At 45.7% G+C, this 20,730-nt stretch overlaps 1 protein-coding gene across 7 annotated transcripts in view; it reads left to right on the forward strand.

Annotated features, from left to right (window-relative positions):
* Positions 1-20,730, forward strand: part of FAT3 (FAT atypical cadherin 3) — a 706,846-nt gene that overhangs the window by 549,712 nt on the left and 136,404 nt on the right. For 4 of the 7 annotated variants that reach the window (XM_084975652.1, XM_084975649.1, XM_084975654.1 and 1 more), the window contains exons 5-7: positions 10,948-11,262; positions 13,571-13,781; positions 14,233-14,301. In XM_084975652.1, the coding sequence (XP_084831778.1) occupies positions 10,948-11,262; positions 13,571-13,781; positions 14,233-14,301 (595 nt within the window). The remainder of the gene's footprint in view (positions 1-10,947; positions 11,263-13,570; positions 13,782-14,232; positions 14,302-20,730) is intronic. The other 3 variants (XM_084975655.1, XM_084975650.1, XM_084975656.1) reach the window with 1 other exon arrangement.

A 20,730-nucleotide genomic window follows, 5' to 3' on the forward strand; every position in this document is an offset into this window, starting at 1 on the left:
GTCAGTTTTTGTTCACGGATTTCACCTTTGAGAAAACGTATCTTCAAGAGTTGCTTTTCCTGTGGGACCTACCCTTTAATTCACTCTTTGGTCAGTTTCCTTTCTAGAAATGACAGGAAGCCCTTGCCTTCCCAGCCATGCAGTAGTCTGAAGCCAGGGGCAGACAGGTCTGCATCCCAGCCCCCGCCTTGGTTTCAGCCCTGGCCTATCCTTTGAGAAGGTCATTCTCTGCTGCTCCACTTGTGAAGAAGCAAGAACCTTGCTTTCAACCCCTCTGCTATTGTGGAAGGATTAAGTACTTAATGTCCGTGAAACATTTTGAAGATAAAAAGTAAACCTGAAAAGCAAATATAACATCCATTCTAAACACAGCTCTTTTTTTTTTTTTGAGTTGAGCTTTCCGAAAAAATACCTAAATTAAAACCTCTGCCTTATTGAAATCACATAGCTATCTGTATCTGAGAATTTATGAATTGTACGCCTCATTTGACGCTCAAAGGGCATCTTGGAATTGTGGAACTAATCTCTTGGAAAGATTGAAGTTATTGCCAGTAATACAATGTTGGGGTAAGAAGCTCATCAGTCTACACACATTTCCTTATCTGTAAAATGAGCAGATTAAACCAGAAGAGTGTCTAAACTCCACCTACTCTTGTAATCTCTTAATGTCTAGTGACTGTGCTTTCCTGAATATAATCGAAGTACAGAAAGACAGTTTCTCCTTATCCTGAGGTTTTGCGGTACATGTGACCACATGGCAGGGGTCAGAAAATTCTCAACAGTGGGTCCCTACCTGTGTGGTGGCCATGAATGGAGGTACCCCAGCAGATGTAAGTGGTGAAAGCTGCCACCTGCAACTGGTCTAGAAGAAAATAGTGAAAATAGCATCCTCACCAGAATTATCAGCAGCCACGGCATCTGAAGTCATAGCCACGGAGAGTGTGTCCTTTGAATCCAGTGACCTCTAGGAAAACCGTGTTAGAATACAGTCAGATCCGAGAGAAGGGTGATGTTATTTGTAATGTATTACTGGGCTTCCTAACCTTTGTCCCTCTATGGTTCACAAAGAAGATGATAACATTTGCACGATACCTTTAGGGAAAGGGAAAGGCCAACCTCAGGTAGAGGTCCAGGTAGAAGAGACCACAGGCTTCCACCCAGGAGTCAGGAGGATCAGCTTTGCGGCACATCTGACACTTGCCACGTGGAGTTGGAAGCTCTGCCTTAGTTTAAACCACCTCTATCTCTAGATTTCTTCCTCATGCAGAATCTAGTAGCCAGGCCTTGAGCCTTTCGATCTTGAGTAAAATCTCTTTTAAGCTTTGTCTTCTGCTTTAGCAGAGAATCAGGTGCTAAAATAGCTCCGAGCAATCAGGAGGCTCAGGAAAAGGGCCCAGAGTATTTGGGAAGAAGAAGGGGTATGGCCAGATGGGCAGAAGGTATGCGGCAGCCAAGTTGGGAAGCAGAGATATTGGGGATTGGGGGTGCTCAGCCTAGCAGTGACAGATGGGTTGGTAGTAACAGCGCTCTGGATAATTTTATCCCGTACGTGCGAGGCCACATCCTGCCTTTGGTGTGAAGAGTGAAATGTTGATGCCTAGTATGGCCTCAGGGTGCGGCTGCCAGAATGGAGCAGCCAAGACCCAGGAGCCATAGACTTGCCAGTTTTGCTTAAGGCTGAAACTGTGGGTGCCAGGCCAACGAAAGGGTGTGTTCCAACTGTGTTCACAGGAAGGAGGTGGGGCAGGCATTTAGGTGACAGCCAGCATGGGGCAGGAGTTAGGGGCAAAGACCCTGGACCAGGTTGAATCTACTGTACTTCATCTTTCTCAGCCTCTTTCTAATAATTATCCCACCTTCCCCCTAAGGTGAGGTTAGATGAGTTAATATTTATTAAGCACTTAAAAGAGTGCTTGCACAGAGTAAATATTCAGTGTCTGATAAATAAATAAGAGATTATAGAAACTGGGGACCCTGTAGGTTCACCCTCCCTTCCCCCATCACCTTTATCAGGGAGAAGGGCATTGAGACTTTGGTGAGAAGGGGCTGAGGGTGCAGAAATGTAACGAAATAGTAGGGATGTAGCTGCACCAAATTAAGTCTTGGAGAACTGGAAGAAGTTGCAACAATGACCCACGACCTGGTGGCAGTTTTCTAGCAGTTGAGGAGAACACGAAGTGTCACAAGGCTAGAGATAGTCAAGGATGGTCCCAATTACCAAAGGAGGGAGAAGCTCGATTCTAGAAGCACAGTTAGGAATTTGATGCTGATCCAAAGCCTCACTTGGGGAGGGAATTTTAAACATATGGTTCACAGATGCTTCTGCATAGGCTCTGCAGGGTAAGGAAAAGAGCAGAAGCTGAGACGCCAAGCTGACTTGGGTGCAAACCCGCATCCTATCCCTTACTGGCTGAGTAGCCTTGCAAAAGTTACTTCACTTCTGAGTCTCCTTGTCTCCAGCTGCAGAATAGAAATGTCTCCAGGGTTCCTGTGAAAAATGGTGACCAGGTAAGCAATCACATAGAGGACTGAGCATAGCAGGCGTGCAGTCTGTGATATTGCTGTCACCAACGAGGCAGTGGAACATACGCTTTAGAACAGAGACCAGCAAACGTTTTCTGTAAAAGACCAAAAAATAAATATTTTAGGAGTTCCCATTGTTGCTCAGTGGGCAAAGAACCTGACATAGTGTCTCTGAGGATGTGGGTTCAATCCCTGGCCTCGGTCTGTGGGTTAAGGATCCAGGGTAGGTCACAGATACAGCTTGGATCTGGCATTGCTGTGGCTGTGATGTAGGCCTCAGCTGCAGCTCTGATTTGACTCCTAGCCTGGGAACTTTCATATTTTAAAAAAGAAAAAAATTATTTACCTTCTGTGGCCCATACAACCTCTTTTTCAAGTACTCAGCTGTAAAGCAGGAAAGCAGTCATAGATTTTATGTTTATACAAGTGGGCATGTCTGTATCCCAATCAAACTTTATTTATAAAAGCTAGTGGCCCGCTTTGAATGTAGTGTGCTGGTCCCTGGTTTGAAACCAGACTGCCAGGATTTAAACAAAGCCTTGTCACTATGAGCAGTGTGACCTTGGACAAGTTCATAAATTGAGTTGCCTTATCGATCAAATGGGTGTAAGCACAGTACCTATCTCATGAAATAGTTTTAACAATAAAAGGAACACTTGAAGCATGGGCTGTGCCTTTTGCCGTAAGTCCTTGATGCGTAGTGAGCTTTTGCTACCTGCTACCTGTCATCATTATGGTTTTTCCAGCTGCCTAGAATAACAAGCCAAAATCTCCAATGAGATGAAATTCAGTAGGAACACATGTAAAATCCTGCCCTTTGACCTTCGCAAGGAAATCACACATTTATGGTTTATTCCAAGAAAAATATATAAGTGGCTTAATCCATTCGTATCATAGAGCTGTGTGACAGGGCTGCCACTCAACATAAGTAGACACATGGGTTGAATAAGTAGACATGAGATTGTCTGTAGGACTACAGAGATTTGCATAAGTCAAGTGAGTTTGATATGCTATTGTTTCATTCTGACTATTGTATTTTAAGAAAGAAGTTGGTATATAAGGAAACATCCTGACAGAAGCAACCCATATAATGAATAGCAATTCATTATACGCAGTGAATGACCTGAGAGATGATTATATGAATCAGAAATTTTACAATCTGGGGTGAGAATTCTCAAATATGCTCAGGGATTTATGAGTATGATAGTTTTAAAATATGGCCTCCCAACTTACTGGACCCTCCTTTCATCTCGAGCTGGGGTTTATGACCCCTCTGCTTGGATCTGGACTCTGGGACTGTTGGCCGAGAGAATATGGATCAAGAGATGCTATGCCAGATTCTGGGCTCAGACCTTAATAAACTGGCACCTGTCTCTTCCTGCTCTTTACACTTTTGCTCATGGAATCCAGCCACTATGCTGTGAAGAAGCACCGGCCACACAAAAAGACCACTTGTAGCTATTGGGCCTGTTGACCTCAGCCTCACCTAAGGTCCCAGCCAGTGGCTACCATCAACCAAAAGGCATGTGTGATGACTACAGGCCCTGCTACCTATGACTTCAATGGCATGAGAGACTCCAAGTAAGAACTGTTCCATTCAGGGAGCTCCCGCTGTGGCCCAGTGGGAAAAAATGCAACTAGTATTCCTGAGGATGCGGGTTCGATCCCTGCCCTAGCTCAGTGGGTCAGAGATCTGGCCTTACTGTGAGGTGTGGTGTATGTAGGTCACAGACACGGTTTGGATACCGCATTGCTGTGGCTGTGGTGTAGGTTAGCAGCAGGAGCTCCAAATCCACCTGTACCCTGGGAACCTCCATATGCCATAGGTGCTGCCCTAAAATGCTAGAATAAGGAGAGATGATAAAAGAATTCTTGCTGTCTTAAGCTGCCTAGGTTGGGTTAACAGTAGTAGATAACTGGGACGACACAGAACAGGAGTTTGACTTTATTTGTAGAGGTACAAAGAGTAAAAGTAACCTACAGAGTCTAGGCTAAGAATAGGTATATAGATTCAGGTTCAAGAAGAACAAGAACTTTGGGAAGATTGAACTTGTCAAACAACAAATGGGCTGCTTCATAGGGCATTCATTCTTATTAAAACTATCTAAACTAGGAGGAGTTTCCATTGTGGCTCAGTGGAAACGAATCTAACTAGCATCCATAGGATGCAGGTTCAATCCCTGGCCTCGCTCAGTGGGTTAAGGAGCCAGCGTTGCCATGAGTTGTGGTGTAGGTAGCAGACACAGCTTGAATCTGGCATTGCTGTGGCTGTGGTGTAGGCTGGAAGCTATAGTTCTGATTCGACCCCTAGCCTGGGAACCTCCATATGCTGCGGGTGAGGCCCTAAAAGGACACACACACAATTCCCCCCCAAAACAAAACAAAACAAAACAACAAAACTAGCTAAACTAAGGCCAGATGACTATAGGTCAGGAACATTGCAGAGCATTTGGGGCATAGGGTGGGGTGAATTTGATTGGAAAACATGCTTGTTTGGTGTTGGTTAGTTGGCTGCTCGGTTGGTTGGTTAATTGGTTGGCTCATCTCCCAGTTTGCCTCGAAAAGACTTTTGTAACTAGAAGGCACTGGATGAATATTTCATTAATGCATTTAAAAATATTTATTGAATGCTTATCACATCCACTCTTGCAGATGCTAGGGATGTATTTATGGCAGAAAAAAGAGATGACGATCCATGCTTTATGGAGCTCCTCTTCTAACAGAGGCAGACATGCAGTAAACACGCTTATATGTGAAATGTGAAATAATATAGTAGATGAAAAATAGTGCCAAGAACAAATATAAAGTAGACTGGAGGGTGGGGTGGGGGTGGAGATATGTAATCCCTGAAGAGAGGTTTACAACTTTTAAGGACAGTGGCCTGGAAATAGCCATTTCTGATAGATTAAGGGTTGAGGAGAATCCTAGAAATAGAGTTTATTTTAAAAGAAACTTAAAAATATTGAACATATTTGCAGACACTTGTGATCACTGGGAACAAGCCGCAAAGTCTCAGCTCTCAGGCACTTACATACTCATATTCTACAGCAGGGAGAGGAAAAAACAAAAATGCGTATATCAGGCAATTTCAATGACTCAGAAGTTGGCCTTCCACCAGCTTTCATAACTCCAGAATTCTCAGCGTCCACCCATTTTTGGTCCTGTAAAGCTCTCTCATCTTCCACAAATAGCTTAACAACATGTTCCTCTTTGAAGTGTTGTCATCATAATGCACCGGACTTTGCTAATCATCTTCTGGCTCTGCCTGGTATTCACAGACCACAAGGGTATCGTAGAAAATTGAAGCGGGCTGTGCTGTCCTTTCAGGAGTAATGCATTATTTGTGGTTCCTTTTGTTAGCGAATAACTGAAGGAATTAATCTTTCAGGATTTTGATTAATTGCCAAACCACTGATTATTGATCAATGATGAGAGCAGAAAATCTAGGTTAAGGGAGCAGAGCGAGAGTACACATGAATGGTTTCTAAACAATGGCTAATTCCTTGCATCATTAATGAAAAATGATGCAGAGGAGGAGATGATGGGGATTTATCTCAGTTGGTTTGGCTTCGATCTCCAGTGCTGCTGTTCCTCCCATATAGGCTGATTCCACATGATGGGCTGAGGTCTAGGGCAGATGAAGTGTGAAGCCTGAGGATCTGATGGAATCGTCAACGATTACTATTCCAGGTACAAATATGGCTGGAGACATGAGGAGGTACAGAGAAATAATAACAGGTGTTAGACTTTGAGATCAGGAGCGACAAAGTGCAGTTCAGCAAATATTTGTCAAGAGTAGTTTCCAGGAAAGAAATGAAGAAAAGGTTGCCTCTGAGTAGCTCACAGTGTCCTCAAGGAGCCAGAAGACAGATCATTTCAGTAAACTGTAGACAAATGTCTGCAGTAGCCAGCACAGTTGTGGAAGTGGCTAGAAATTGTGCCATGTCGTCATGAGATTGGCAGTGTTTTCAGTCATGCACAATGGATATAAACCCAGGGTGCATGGTTACAATTGTCCTCCTCTCCCTAACCCCCTTTCAGAGAATCATGAAGTGAGAAGCATTGGGAGATCTTACGTTAATCAGTCTCTTCATTTCCCATAAATAAAAAAGCAGAGACCCTTCTGTGTCTGAATGTTTCCTTCATTTATTATCATAGGGAAGAGTTTGGAGTAAGGTACAGTCATTAATTTCTTAATCTCATTCAGCAACATTTATTTGGCGCTTAGCGCTAAATAAGAGTCCACGTGTCCGAACAGAACGATGAATGAGACTGTCCCTGACCTCAGGTTGCTCCCAGTCTGGAAGGACTGAGTGCAGACCAACCAACCAACAGACACTTAAAATTCCAAGAAGATAGTTCGTATTCTAGAGCTGTGCACAGAGTGGGAACATAGTGAGGGGACCTGCAGACGTCTGCAGGAGGCTGGAATGGCTTCACAGAAGGAGTGTTTGAGTCGAAGCTTCTAGAAAGAGCCAGGTCTATCCCCAAGAGAAGGCATGGGGACAAACAGCTATGCAGTGAAAAGCAGGTGTAAGAGCCTGGCATGCTCAGGAGCCCCCCCGCCCCCGCCCCAGGCTGCGTGTGAGGGTGAGCACAGAGGGTGGAAGCGGGCAGGTAGCACATAATCAAGGCAGGCCAGATCCAGAACCTCAGGGAGCCCTAAAGAATGTTATACAGGTCAATGTCATGATCAGATTTTTGAGGAAAAAAATAACACTTTACACCACAAAGTGCAGGCTGGGGGCAAGGCAACCAAGAGACCACAGTGAATCCAAAGAGGCAAATGAGACCTGTCCCGGGGCAGTGTGGCCGAAGAGATGGGTGTGGGAAGCACACAGGAGATGCTTGCTGGGCTCCATGTTTGGTTAACTGTGGGGCGTGAGACCGAACAGAGACCTGAGAAGGATGCCCAGGATTCTGGGATGGACCAGAGTGTGAGGAGCTGGGGGTGTCCCTCACTGAGACGATGCGAATAGACGGGGGAGGTTTGAGGGTAATGATTTCAGTCTGTGACTTTGGGGGTGTTGGAGTACCTGAGAGATGTCCGGCAAGTAGATTCCTACTAAAGAGATAAACGCATTGGTTTGGAGATGTGGAATGAGGCTTAGGCACAAGAGTGTATTTAGGGCAATGATCAGAGCCCAGGTGGTGGTTAAAGCCATGAGCAAAGACAATGGATGGAGTTCCATTGTCTTGGTGCAGTGGTTAACGAATCCGACTAGGAACCATGAGGTTGCAGGTTCATTCCCTGCCCTTGCTCAGTGGGTTAAGGATCTGGCGTTGCCGTGAGCTGTGGTGTGGGTTGCAGACACTGCTCGGATCCGGCGTTGCTGTGGCTCTGGCATAGGCCGGTGGCTACATCTCCGATTAGACCCCTCACCTGGGAACCTCCATATGCCACTGTAGCGGCTCAAGAAAAGGTAAAAAGACAAAAAAAAAAAAAGAAAAAAGACAGTGGAAGCGTTGTGGGCAGAGCCAGTGTGGAGGGACCATGTAAAGGGCCTTGAGTGATCTACGAAGGTTTTACAGGGCAAGGCTACTTCGGCTAAAGAGATCTCCAAATAGGACCTCAGTTAGAGTCTAATTCATTAAATAAGCATCTGTGGAGCATGTTCCGTGTGGCTTGTCACAGGGGTCAGAGTGGTGAACCAACAGGCAAAGTCCGCTTTTGTCCTTATGCAGCTTATCAGCTCAATGGAGAAGCACCCATTTAATTAATTTCTACAATAGTAAGTGCTGCAAAAAGAAAAGTACAGGATGGCTTAAGAGCAGCGGGTGAAGGACCCCACATTGTCACTGTGAGGACGCAGGTTCAATCCCTGGCCTCCATCAGTGGGTTAAGCATCCAGCATGGCTGTGAGCTTCAGCATAGGTCATAGATGCAGCTCAGGTCCGGTGTTGCTGTGACTGCAGTATAGGCTGCACCTGCAGCACCGATTTGACCGCTGGTCCCAGAACTTCCATATGCCAGCAGGTGTGGCCATAAAAAGAAAACAAAAGTACAAAATTCAGGAGAGGGAGTCAGTGGGGGGCTTCCACTTGGTCTATGGGGTCAGGAAGGCATCCTTGAGCTAATGGCTGTACCCAAAGGAGAAGGAGGCAAGATCCAGGTGAAGGGAGGGGCAGAGGACGGCACGTGCAAAAGCCCTGGGGCAGAAGAGAGTGTGTTCTGAGGGAGCATGGGACCTGGTGCCTGGGGAGAGGTGGTGATGGAGGAGAGCCTGGCTCCCCACCCCCCAGCTCTCCTGGAGGCTGCTTCGTGCCCTTGTGTGCCTGCTGCCCTTCCCTGCCTGTAAGCAGACACTTCGAGAACCTGGGCTTGTAAATCCAGGTCAATTTCAAAAGAAAGCATTTTTATGGCAGCAGGATCCTCCAGTGAGGGTGACCTGCGGCCAGGAGGGTCTCTCTGTTCCCCAGCAGCCACCTGGCCCTGAGGTGGCCCCCAAGTGCCACCTGGGAGCCCCCTGCAGGGCGTTTATTGACAAGCCCTGAGGAGGTGATTTTGTGCACAGTGAAGACACTGAGAATTGTCTGAATTTGGAAAGGGGGCCTTTCAAGCAGAAAAGAGAGGCAGAGGAGTGGAGCAGCCAAGAAATCAATGTGTTTTGGTCAACACAGCTCACCTGGGAGTATAACGTTTGCGTTCAGCAACACTGCAAAACGTGCCTCTTCAGAGCTCAGCGTATCCAGGAATTGGCTCAAAAGTCAAAATCCAGCCTTGGCACATACTGGCCCTGACGTGTTTCTTTTGTGAAACATAACGAACCCATGGGGAAAATAACCTTGGAAGGAGACTTGATTGATTTTTCAAAGAAAGCAAGAACTGCTATGAAAACGGACCTGAAGTCTATGCAAGCCGCCCTCTTAAGCAGCCTGTTAAGGGAAACTGAATTAGATTGCAGGTGCATTTTGCAAAAAGCCTTTCATTTGTTTTCCCACGTTGGGTCCTTCCCCCCAACCCACCCACCCATTTTTCCTGTCGGGTTGCTTTATTAGGTGAAAAACGGAATGACCAGTTGATGTAATTCGCTGTTGTTTTTCTCCTGTTGATACCTACTGTATCTTTATGTTCCTTCCAGCCTCCAAAGATATATATCTTTGGAGGTCATAAGCTGTCTGCTTCAAGGCAATGATTTAAAGATTGAATAGAGGTCCCTCTAGGTTTTGTGGTTAAACACGATATCAAGAATTGCCAGAAGTTTCACACTTGACTTTAGACTTCATAACAATGGGACCTCAAGCCTCTGTTTCCTCATCTGCAAAATGGGACTCCATAACCCTGCTCCACTTACTGGGAGTGTTTGGGAACGTGAATGAGATACTGCGTGGAAGAGCACTTGGACCTGTGTCCCCATCCACATGTTAAGTATCCATGTGGTAGTAATTATCACCACTGTGACCAAGAGGATTATTCACGCTACGACTCAAAGACATTTTGCATCTGCCGTGCAAATTCTTTATCTGCGTGTTCTCCTCTCTCCTCTCTCAATTTTCACAGACACACATACATACATCTCAGAGATATGGAAAGCGGGTGACCATCCCCCTCCACTTGCCAGAGAGGAAAAAAAAAAATTATTTCATGACTTAAAAACATAGTTTCACTATCAAAGGTGCTTACCATCAGCTAGCAAAATTGTGAAGTATGCATCACAGGTTTCCTGTTATTGGTGACAAAGTAAACATCACACATTTCACAGGAATAAGGAAAAGAAAGCAAGAAACATGAATACTGAAAGAATTTAGGAGTTTCTATTGTGGCTCACTGAACCCACCCAGCGTAGTGTCTGTAAGGATGTTGGTTCGATCCCTGGCCTTGCTCAGTGGGGTAAGGATCCGGCGTTGCCACACACTGCCGCGTGTGTTGCAGATGCACTTGGAATCCCGTGTTGTCGTGGTTGTGGTGTAGGCCGGCAGCTGCAGCTCCATTTTGACCCCTAGCCCAGGAACTTCTGTATGCTGCAGGTGTGGCCCTAAAAATAAAAAAAAAAAAATTAAAAAAAAAAAGAATTTAGATGGTGATGATATTGCCCAAGTATTAGATGAAACACCCATGGGTTGTCATATAATAAAGATTATATTGTTTTTTGTCTCTATTGAGAGGGTTATATTTTAGGTCACCTACTGCTGTATAACCTGCCACATTTGGAAAATCAATCCTATTTCTTCTCCCTCTCCACGCCACACCATAACAAGCACCTTGCCTCTTTCCTGCCCTTTCGGCAATGACTTCCGTTCCTGGTTTTAGGGTCTTCCCTGATTTTATGAAGAGTTACGCATTTGACCTGAACGACAGGAATAAGAGATGTCGAACTGCCCTCAGGCACAGACTAGACCTTTCGTGGGGTGGCAGGGGAAGAGGGGTTAGGAAACGTTTTTTCTCTTTTCTGATTACAAAAGGCTTTCTCTCTCCAAACTCAGGTGACTGTGACAGATGGCGGTTTCTCTCCAAAACAGTCGACCATTTGGGTAGTGGTCCAGGTTCTGGATGAAAATGACAACAAGCCCCAGTTTCCGGAGAAGGTCTACCAGATCAAGCTGCCAGAACGGGACCGGAAGAAGAGGGGAGAACCCATTTACAGGGCTTTTGCATTTGATAGAGATGAGGGCCCCAACGCAGAAATCTCCTACAGTATCGTGGATGGCAATGATGATGGAAAGTTCTTCATTGACCCCAAAACCGGCATGGTTTCTTCCCGAAAGCAATTTACAGCAGGAAGTTATGACATTCTAACGGTAAGATTTTTTTTTTGACTTTCAATAACATTAATGCGGAGGAGGAAGTTATTGCCTTATTCAAGTATGTTTTTTAAGCAATAAATCTCTAGAGGAAAAAGTGCAGCCGCACAACAGGGGAAGGCTACTTTCTGTTTCAGTGATATTCTTAAATAATGAGGCTGTTTCCTTGGATCATGCCCCATTAGCCAACCTTCCCATTCCTAGTGTACAGCCTGCTCCCTCATGTACTCAACCACACCTCCTGCAGCTCCAAGTCACTCCAAGGTACTGAGCATAGATGTAAACTGAGGGGAGGGGAATAGCAGAGTGACATAATTTATCCACCACTCAACATGTCTTGAAGACATCCCAATGGAAACAACTCTTGTAACTGTTGACAGTGTGATAGAACATGAATTTAGCTGTATGAATTGTGAGGCGCAAATCACAGCTGGGCTTATTCTGTAAAAAGTGGAAAAAAAAAACAAGTGAAAAATGACAATTTTTATTGTTAGAAAATTAAAAATAAAAATAAACATGAACACCATATCAAACAGACTTAAGCTCCCATATCTAAGGTGCCAGCCTGCTCCCCAGGTCTCAACCATTTTAGACATGTAGGGCCTATGCCAGAAAGGGGACTGGTCACACTCACAGGTGATGGGCACTTTTCAGGATCCCAACAACTATCAAGGGTTAGAGCCATTTGCTGTCCTTCTCTTAGCTTTCAGTCTTCTCCCCTGTCTATGGTCAATCCTTTATTAGATTAAAGGTCAGTCTGAGTGCATTTATTTATCTTTGTACTCGTATGGTCTGGACTTGAGTTCCTTTCCCTGCTCAGTAATGTATCCAGAGTGGGAAGAGAAAGAAAAGAATAAAAAACCCGCCCTGTTTCTACCATCAACAGCTCTGGTGTAATATGTGCTGTTGTAATTGTGTGAGACTTGCCAATGGAAATTTTTGAGGAGGGGGTGGATTGTAGTGGATATAGTGGGTACCCTGCCTGGATCCCCTTTATCAAAAGGCTGATGCAGCTATCCCCCAACTGCCGTTAGTCTTGGATGCTAAGGGCTCACAGCTACCCCCTTCTCCAGAGAGTCATCCTTGGCTGAACTTCTCAGCCCAATAGGTTCCACATTCCTACCCCAGCCCAGCAGCCCACGGCCAATAACTAATTGACACCAGATATTAAAGTGCAACCTCCTTGCCTCTAGGTGGATCCAAAAATTAATGACTCAGAGCTCCCTTTGGGATCAGACTGAGGTTGGACTTCAGCTGAGACCACATCCTTGGTTAGCATCTTCCCATGTCCATCCTGCTTTCTTCATCCCCTTTGTCTTGGGGACACTTTCTCCTGAAATCATTTGTGCTCAAATTCCTGTTTCAGACTCTGCTCCTAGAAAACTCAACCTAAGACATGTATCTTCAAGGCCCTTCATCTCCCAGGAATTTTCTGGGGCAAAATGATCGTCCATGAACACACAGCATTAGGGAGCCATGAGTTGTCACTGTTTTTAAAGGTGGTAACTATTAGCTTCTCACCTATAAAAGTTATTATTAATGTTTGAAAATCCTGTTTTATTTTGATTTAAAAAAAAAAACTTTCCGATGTCTACTTATTAGACTTAACAGCACCCCACCACCACCATCACCACACACACACATTTAAGTCCAAGATACCACAGCACATCTGGGTAAGAAAAGAGGCTCTTCTCAGCCCTTGAATCAGACCGTGGAGAAGAGTCGTTAACATCCTCTTCCTCACTCCACTGCCTCCAGGAGCCTTTGTTTCCACCAAGAGAGCTCTCCTTCATCCTTTCAGAGTTGCCGTAACTGAAGGGCCTCTGAGACATATTGAGCCAGGCTGATGGCTTTCCCATACCTCCTCCCATCACCCTCCTGGAATTCCACATGACAAGTCTATGTGTCTCTGTGGCACGGCACTTTGTTCCCTTTTGGCACCCCCATCAGAAGTGTAAGGAGTCAGATTAGTTCTTCCCACTCATGTGACTATCATTCATGTCCATAAAACACTAAAAGTTGTAAGTGCAACGTTTGTTTTTTAAGTTTTCCACAACTGCCAAGGTTGCCAGTGATTCAGGTCACCTTTTGGCAATTTTGGTGTGTCCGCCCCACCCCCATGACCAGGTTGTTTCCCCAATTCCTGAGCCCCTTCTCCCACATCACCCCTCTCTCCATCCCCTTGCCAACCCTGTGATGAGGAGGGACTCTTAGCCCAAGGACATGTGAGTGACAGACCCATATCTCCAGACAGACAAGGACCCAGGCTCTAAGACAGCTCTCTTTTCTCTCCATATGTGAGTAGATAAAGGCAGTGGACAATGGGCGCCCCCAGAAGTCCTCCACGGCCCGCCTCCACATTGAATGGATTAAGAAACCACCTCCTTCACCTGTACCGCTGACCTTCGATGAGCCATTTTATAACTTCACAGTCATGGAAAGCGATAGAGTCACGGAGATTGTAGGGGTGGTGTCTGTACAGCCAGCCAACACCCCTCTGTGGTTTGACATCGTTGGTAAGTTTGAGTCCTTCAGAGCAATAATGGGCAATGTCATCATTGACTGTTCAGAGCAACTAGCCAAAAAATAAAATAAAATTTAAAAATTAAAAAAAAAAAAAGCCACTAACGATTAGTGCTAAGATGAAAAGATATATAGTGCTGGAATGCAAAAGAGCCAGTAAAATGAATAATCGACCTGTGCTTTCGTTCTGACTCTGTAGCTAAGCTGCACAGAAAGTGCGCTCTGGCTGGATTTTCCATAGTATGTTATTTACTGCGATCTTAATGTCTTTCTGTGTGTCATTTAAATTCTATTGTCACACTTGGCTAATCTCATTTCTAAATGTATTGATGGTACTAGACTTGCTGTCCTTCATTTCTCTCTTTTTCTTCACCTTTTTTCTGCATTCTGTTCTTTTTTTTTTTTTTTTTTTTTTTTTTCTGCTCCCGACTGCCCTGCTTCAAGGTGGCAAGCATGCTCGAGAGATGTTCTATATTCTACAGACAGCTTGTGGGCAGAACTGTTCAACAGAAGGTACCCTTAGTGCAAACACATTTGTTAAAATACAGCTATCCAATCTGCCTTTTACGGGTTTTTTTTTTTTAAGCAAATTAAATTACATCTTTCATAACTGCCTGTGACAGGCTGAAGTGCAGCCCACAGATTTCATACGTGCCTCTAACAGCTATTGCATTACTCGTAGCCAGTGACTCCTTTGTTTGAGGTTTGATGGGGTTTGGATTGGGGGCCAGGGGCGGGGAGCGGGGGGTGGGTTGTTTAGAGCTCTTTCAAAAATTTTTGTCTTTGCTTTTGAGGTGTGTGGGCTTTTTGTTGTCTCATTTTGATCCTTTGGTAGGTTGGTTTAACTGGGCCTTTTCCATTTGAAAAGTAAATGAAAACAGATCCCAAACCCTTGGTTTTGCAGCAGGAGTGCCATTTGTAGACCAGAAAGCCCCACCAGGAGAGTTCCTGGCTGCTGTTCATGATAGAAAGGGCAGGAAATGGAACCTAGATGTATAGCCCGGGAGAGCTTCCCGTGAGAGCCGAATAGAGAAAGCAGATGGATGCAGGCAGGATAGACCTTGGAAGCCAACCTTTAAATTCCTTGAAAGCAAGCAAGCAAGGAAGCACGCCAGGCTGCAAAAAGAGAGGGCAGAACAGCACCACTGCCTTCCACACGCTGGCAAGGAGAGGCGGTGGAGAGGAAATAAGTGCTGGGGACCGGAAAACAGAATGCAGGGCAGGTATGTGCCAGCCTCATACCTGATGCTGGGTGGAGCTGGAGCTGACTTCCCACGGTTCTCCATGGGAGGCCGGGAACCCAGAGAGCTGGCCTGGGGGAATCATTTCTTTCTTCGTGTCACTGCCTGGATAAGATGGGCAGGAACCTGCCTCTCTTCCCAGGAATGGCTGGATCTGGGGAAAGCATTTAAAGCCTTTCCCATCTGTTTTACTGAGGCATGGAAAAAGAATGTCCTGTGGCCCCCACTCGAACTTCAGCAGAGGGTCCTCTGAACTCTCCAAAAGAAAGGGCTTGTTTTCTACATCTTTCATTTTACGAAACACCTATAGAAGGTCTTTGTTTTACTTAATGGGCATTAATCACACTATCCCTGTACAGACTGTCCTCACCCCAAGCTTTCAACGCCTTCTTCATTTCCACTTAACGCACTTGAAATGGAACCTTTTCTGAGCCATGAAAGATGCCTCCACTTCTGTATCTTCTCACTCGTTTGGGGGTCGTTAAGTTATGATCCAACGCAGTGTCTTCTTCCTTGGCAAGAGGGAGGGTCACACCTGTGCCTCGCCTGGTTGTCTTGTGCTGTCACTTATGGTGTTTCCTTCCGCATCACCCCCAGTAGGAGTCAGGTTCCATATGTGTCCCCAGAGTAGTCATTACCTCTTTTAAATAGCTCGAGAAAGATTCCAGTGCAAAGCTCACAGGCCACAGGGCTCCTGCTGTCCTGTCCTGAGCTGTGGGAGGAGCTGCCCTCTGCCATCAGTCACCAGTTCATCTCCCTCCTCCCCTGGCTCCAGTTTGCAAGGACCTCTACAGCCTGACAGCACTGCCTCTCCCCATGGCATGATCCAGGCACTCAGCATGTTCTCACCCACCCCAGCATGCCCTCGCTTGCACACCTCTTCAGAAATCCTACAGCCACACCTGTCTCTGATGCTCAGCCTGACGAGCCACCTGACCCGTTAATCCAAGTCAATTTTATGATTCTTCAGCATCCCCGCATGTGTGTGTATGATTGCATGCAGATAAGCATGCCTGCTGGTGCTGCATGTAACCTTTCCCGCAAGATTTCCATGCCAGCATTGTTAGCGCTAGTGTACATCTCCACTTGTGTTTATCTTAGATCCAATCTTAACCCTTCCGGTCAAGGTCTCTGCCTCCTCATTCCTTCTCCCTGCCAATGCTTCTGTTGACATCCACCCAGGGTGAGTGGAATAAATGATGGTGACTGATGCCCCAGGCAGCCAATGTGTTTACCCTACGATGCCTCCTGAGACCAATTCAGAGTCAGTGTGACCTTCCACAGTGTTCCCGGCCTTGGCAACCACAGCACCTTTGACCAGATGAGAGTGGGTCCAAGAAGAGAGGGACAGTTGACAGATGAGAGTCGACCCTGGCAGGAGTCCCTTTAGGCTGCTCCAGATACAAATCCAAGAATCATGATCAAAATCATGGCATCCGTTTTCATGTTTCGCCATCTTCGTTCCTACATCTATACTCTTTCCATAGAAACGTCTCAGTTTCTATAGAAACTTCTCAGTGCACAAGCAGTTCTCTTAATGAAGACCTACAGGGTTGTCCGTCTCGTCTAGATGCTTCCATCACAGATTCCACTATAGGTCTGGGAATGTCTAGCTGAGCTTCTCCTGCAATTGAACTTACTGGGCCCGATGCCCAGACAGAACATGATTTTAGTTCCAGCTCCGCCTCCAGCCAACATCTTGAAATGTCAACTCTTTATTTCACGGCACAAGTACAAACCTTTCCCCAGGTGCTGGCTAGATTTCGCATGGTTATGGTCCCCCTTCCACCAAATCCCCCTTTTGAAAATTCTTTCTGATCTAAGGGAGTCATGTTTTGTTTTGTTTTTAATCCGATGACAACATCTTTCCCCTTCTCTAAAAACCTATTGTTTCCTTTATCATATTCAGATGTTTCATTCTTAACTTTCAAGATTTCTTGCTCATTTATCTTTGGCCACTGAAACTCGCTGTCTCTTCCCTTCCTCCTTACCTAAGCATCTTCCCTGGCCAAGCTTACAGAGAGGGGAGAGAGAGAAAAAGCTTCCCAAGGCTTAAGAAACTTAGCCGTGTGCTGTAGCAGCATAGGCACCTGTACAGATGCAGTTACAGACAGTAACACCTCTTGGCCTAGCGCTCACAGCTGACAAATGCTGTAACTAATGAATTCTCATTAAATAAGCAGAATATTGTTCCAGGACACCTTCTCCCCTGAGAGTAGAGTCCCCTCATTTCCTTATTTCCAAATCTGCCTGACTCTTGTTTCACTGCATTTCTTTTCCTCCCACCTTGATCTGAGTTCACAAAAACTGTGTAGGGAGCAAGATTTCATTCCTAAGTCTGGACCCCTGCCCTGAGGACCTGCCAGAGACGTTCTTGTGCCTCCAAAGAGACCACCGCTTACAACTTAGCTCCCAGGAAACAAAAAGCTGTAATTATAAGGAAACATTCTAAAGTTCAGCTGTTCCGTGTCGCAACAGCCCCATGCACAGCAGGCTCCTGTGCTGTGTTAAAAGGGAAAGAAAATGCAGGGAACAAAAATAACCCATAATCCTTTGTGGCTTTATCACATATCTTCACACTTCTCAGGAAACTCTGATTTCAACTCAGCAGCGCCTTGATTTACATACTCTCTGATGTGCCTGCAATCTGGTTCGCAGTTCGGTCCCTGGATCTTTATCCCCATGGCAAACATTTGTATTGTAAAGACCACCGTTATTACACGCTTCAAACAATGCCTCCTTACGCACAGTTTGATGGGGCGGGGGAGGAGGGGCGGCAGGGGGATGCTGCCACCCACTTTTCTAGCTTTTCCCCTGACTGAGATGACAAAAACAGGTTTTCTTATAGGTGGTTAGCCCTGACAATATCGCTCTCTATTTGCCTCACCGAATGTACAGAGAGGAGAAGGGCTGTTCTTTGAAAATAATCCTCTGATGGTCCAGGTAAAACACAGGTCTACCTCTAGCTGAAATACAACATCAGCATGGCAGGTACATAAAGACTGCCTGGGCCCTTAGCCTGTCATAGGATCGTGCAGAGTATGGGCTGTTAACTGTGCCGGTCTCTTTAGCTGACAGCTGTCGTTCCTGAACCTTGTCCCTAATGGAGCCATCCCTTGGTATCAAGTAGGCAAGTTAAACTCTTCGATGGCCCCCTGGCACCCTTGCTCCATCACGAGCATTTAACATCACTGGCTCTTCTCTAACCATATGGCCAGATTTCTTTATCCCCAAACTCTCCCCTACTCTGCCCGAGCGAGAGGCCGTGTCTGGGTCCCATGTCTAATACAGCAGCTCCTCCATCAGAATGACCCTTCCTCAGAGTCATCAGTTGGCATTATTTCGCCGGATGGATTCTCTCTCTTCTCCATAGCAACCACGTGGTCCGTAGGAACACACCTGAAGAGACTTTGGGAAAATAATATACAGACTTCAAATGGCTTCAGATATTGTTGGCAAGAAAAGGAATTTTAAGCCAGCTTCTGGAAGGGGTTTTCCTTCCTACCACTGTTTCCCGCCTCCACCCTGCATCTCTTGCCTTGCGTGTAAATATCTGTTTTAGCCCTGTATTGTGCTTGCTTCATTCCAAGGCAGAAATTTATTCATGCTCAAACCACAGACTCTGGTGTTCAGCATTTTTCCTTAAGTGGGGCGTCCGTGCTGAACGTGAATGAACAGCTTGCGAATGACTCCCTTAGTTCATTGAGATTCAGCTCGCTCCGGTTTTGGGAGCTTCTCAGAGCCCCCCCACCTCGGTGACAACTAGATTTGGGTTGGTATCATTGCACGTAGAGTGGGGGTTGGAATCAGAGCTAGGGGAGGAGCCTGGAAGCTTCTCTAAAGGGAAAGCTGTGAGAAATCCACCACTGGGTCTCATTACAGAGAGATGGTGATTTTTTTTTTTTTTTTTCCAAGGAAAACTTAACTCAGTCATGGCCCGATACCCTGCTGCCCCATACATTCCAGCAGTAGCTGCTGGCTCGAAGTATTTTCATTCCTGTCCCATTTTTAAAGCTTTCAGAGACATTACGACTTGTGATATTTAACTTGAGATCCAACACGCCTCTCGTGCTCTTTGTTAACTCCTTAACACCCGCCTTGACCAAAAACGGTCCCAGAGCAATGTCCCCGACATGAACTCTCTGTGATGTGGGCTGTTCACAACCTCGCTTTTAACCATCTCTGCCGCACGCCTCCGCAGCAACGCTCAGGCTGTGACTTCTCTAAACCCCCACTTGGTTGAAATCCGACCAGCTCGGCGGTGTCCTCCCTTCTCCCCACCCTCTGTTTAGCCCCACGCTGCTGCCCAGCACACTCTGGCTTTGCATGTTGTGTTACTGGCTCTGAGGAAGCACATCTTTAAACGGAAGGCTGCTCCTGAAAGCAGACTTCTTCCGCTGGATCGTCTCAGCCCAGATGAATTGGACGTGGGTTCCTATGAAGTGAAATCACCTTTCAGACTAAAAAGGGAGCCTGAAAAATGAGGCCTGGGGGAGACAGATGGAGTCATTTATGAAATGGGAGGCTTAAGTGGTAGGTTATTAAATTGCGGGAGGGTTGATGGTGAACTGCTGGTTTAGATTCTGTGTCCCTTGTCAGAAATTCATTTTCAAACTCAAGGAAAGTTTGGGGAACTTTTTCTTTTTTTTTTTTAAGGGCCGCACCTGCGGCATATGGAAGTTCCCAGGCTAGGGGTTGAAGCGGAGCTGCAGCCACCAGCCTACAGCACAGGCACAGGAATGCGGGATCCGAGTGGCGTCTGCAACACCAACCACAGCTCATGGCAATGCCGGATCCTTAACTCACTGAGCAAGGTCAGGGATCGAACCCGCAGCCTCATGGATCCTAGTTGGGTTCGTTAAACACTGAGCCAAGATGGGAACTCCTGGAGAACCTGGTTTTACATGACAGCTTGGTCTAACTAGGAGCAAATGCCTTAGAAGTGAGTATCAGAGGCTGCTAGCCATACTGATGGACAGAGAGACCCAGGCTTTCTCAAACTCACCTTGATCTACTTCCTCTTTGTCTCTCTCCCCTGCTCCTTTCAATGTTTCTGCTCTAGAGTTTTTGAAACAATAAAGGTGAATGGGAGATACGCACAAACACACAGAACACACACACACAGAACTATAAAATAACCTATAAAAAAAACCTCCATAGAAGTAGCCGAAAGTGATTTTTCATACAAAAAAAAAATGACTAAGAAGAAGGCATGCAATCTACATGCCGTATGTAAAATATGCACATTTTATGCCGCTGAGCACATGAAATGATGATGTATTTCTGCATAGGGCCCCAAGGAAATTATGGGTCTCAGGCAGCGAGGGAGAGGGTATACAGCTGCCCAATTGAAACAGTAACTGAAACTGGAAATCTCGGCTTGCATCTTCTCTAAATTTCATTGTATTTATCTTTAAACTGAAGCTAACCAAAGTTTTAAAATTTGCATAGTTTCTATTTTACCTTGATCTACAAATTTCCACCTTCTACAATAATTGACCTCCCCCCGCCCCAATCATGGTCCTCAGATTTAAGAAAATTAGATTCTTACTTAGACATTCTAAGGATGTTTTTAGGTGTGATTAAAAACATGATTAATACCCACCCAAAATGGCTTGAGAAGATGCATTCTCATCTTCTCTTCTACACAGTCTTGAGGCGATTTTATGTTCTTTCTTTGAAAGTTTCCATAGCCAAGTTT

The sequence above is a fragment of the Sus scrofa genome, chromosome 9 (assembly GCF_054392235.1).
Source record: "Sus scrofa isolate SSC_HxYL_T2T_F1_AM1 chromosome 9, Sscrofa_HxYL_maternal_Yorkshire_Landrace_v2.0, whole genome shotgun sequence".
NCBI lineage: Eukaryota > Metazoa > Chordata > Mammalia > Artiodactyla > Suidae > Sus > Sus scrofa.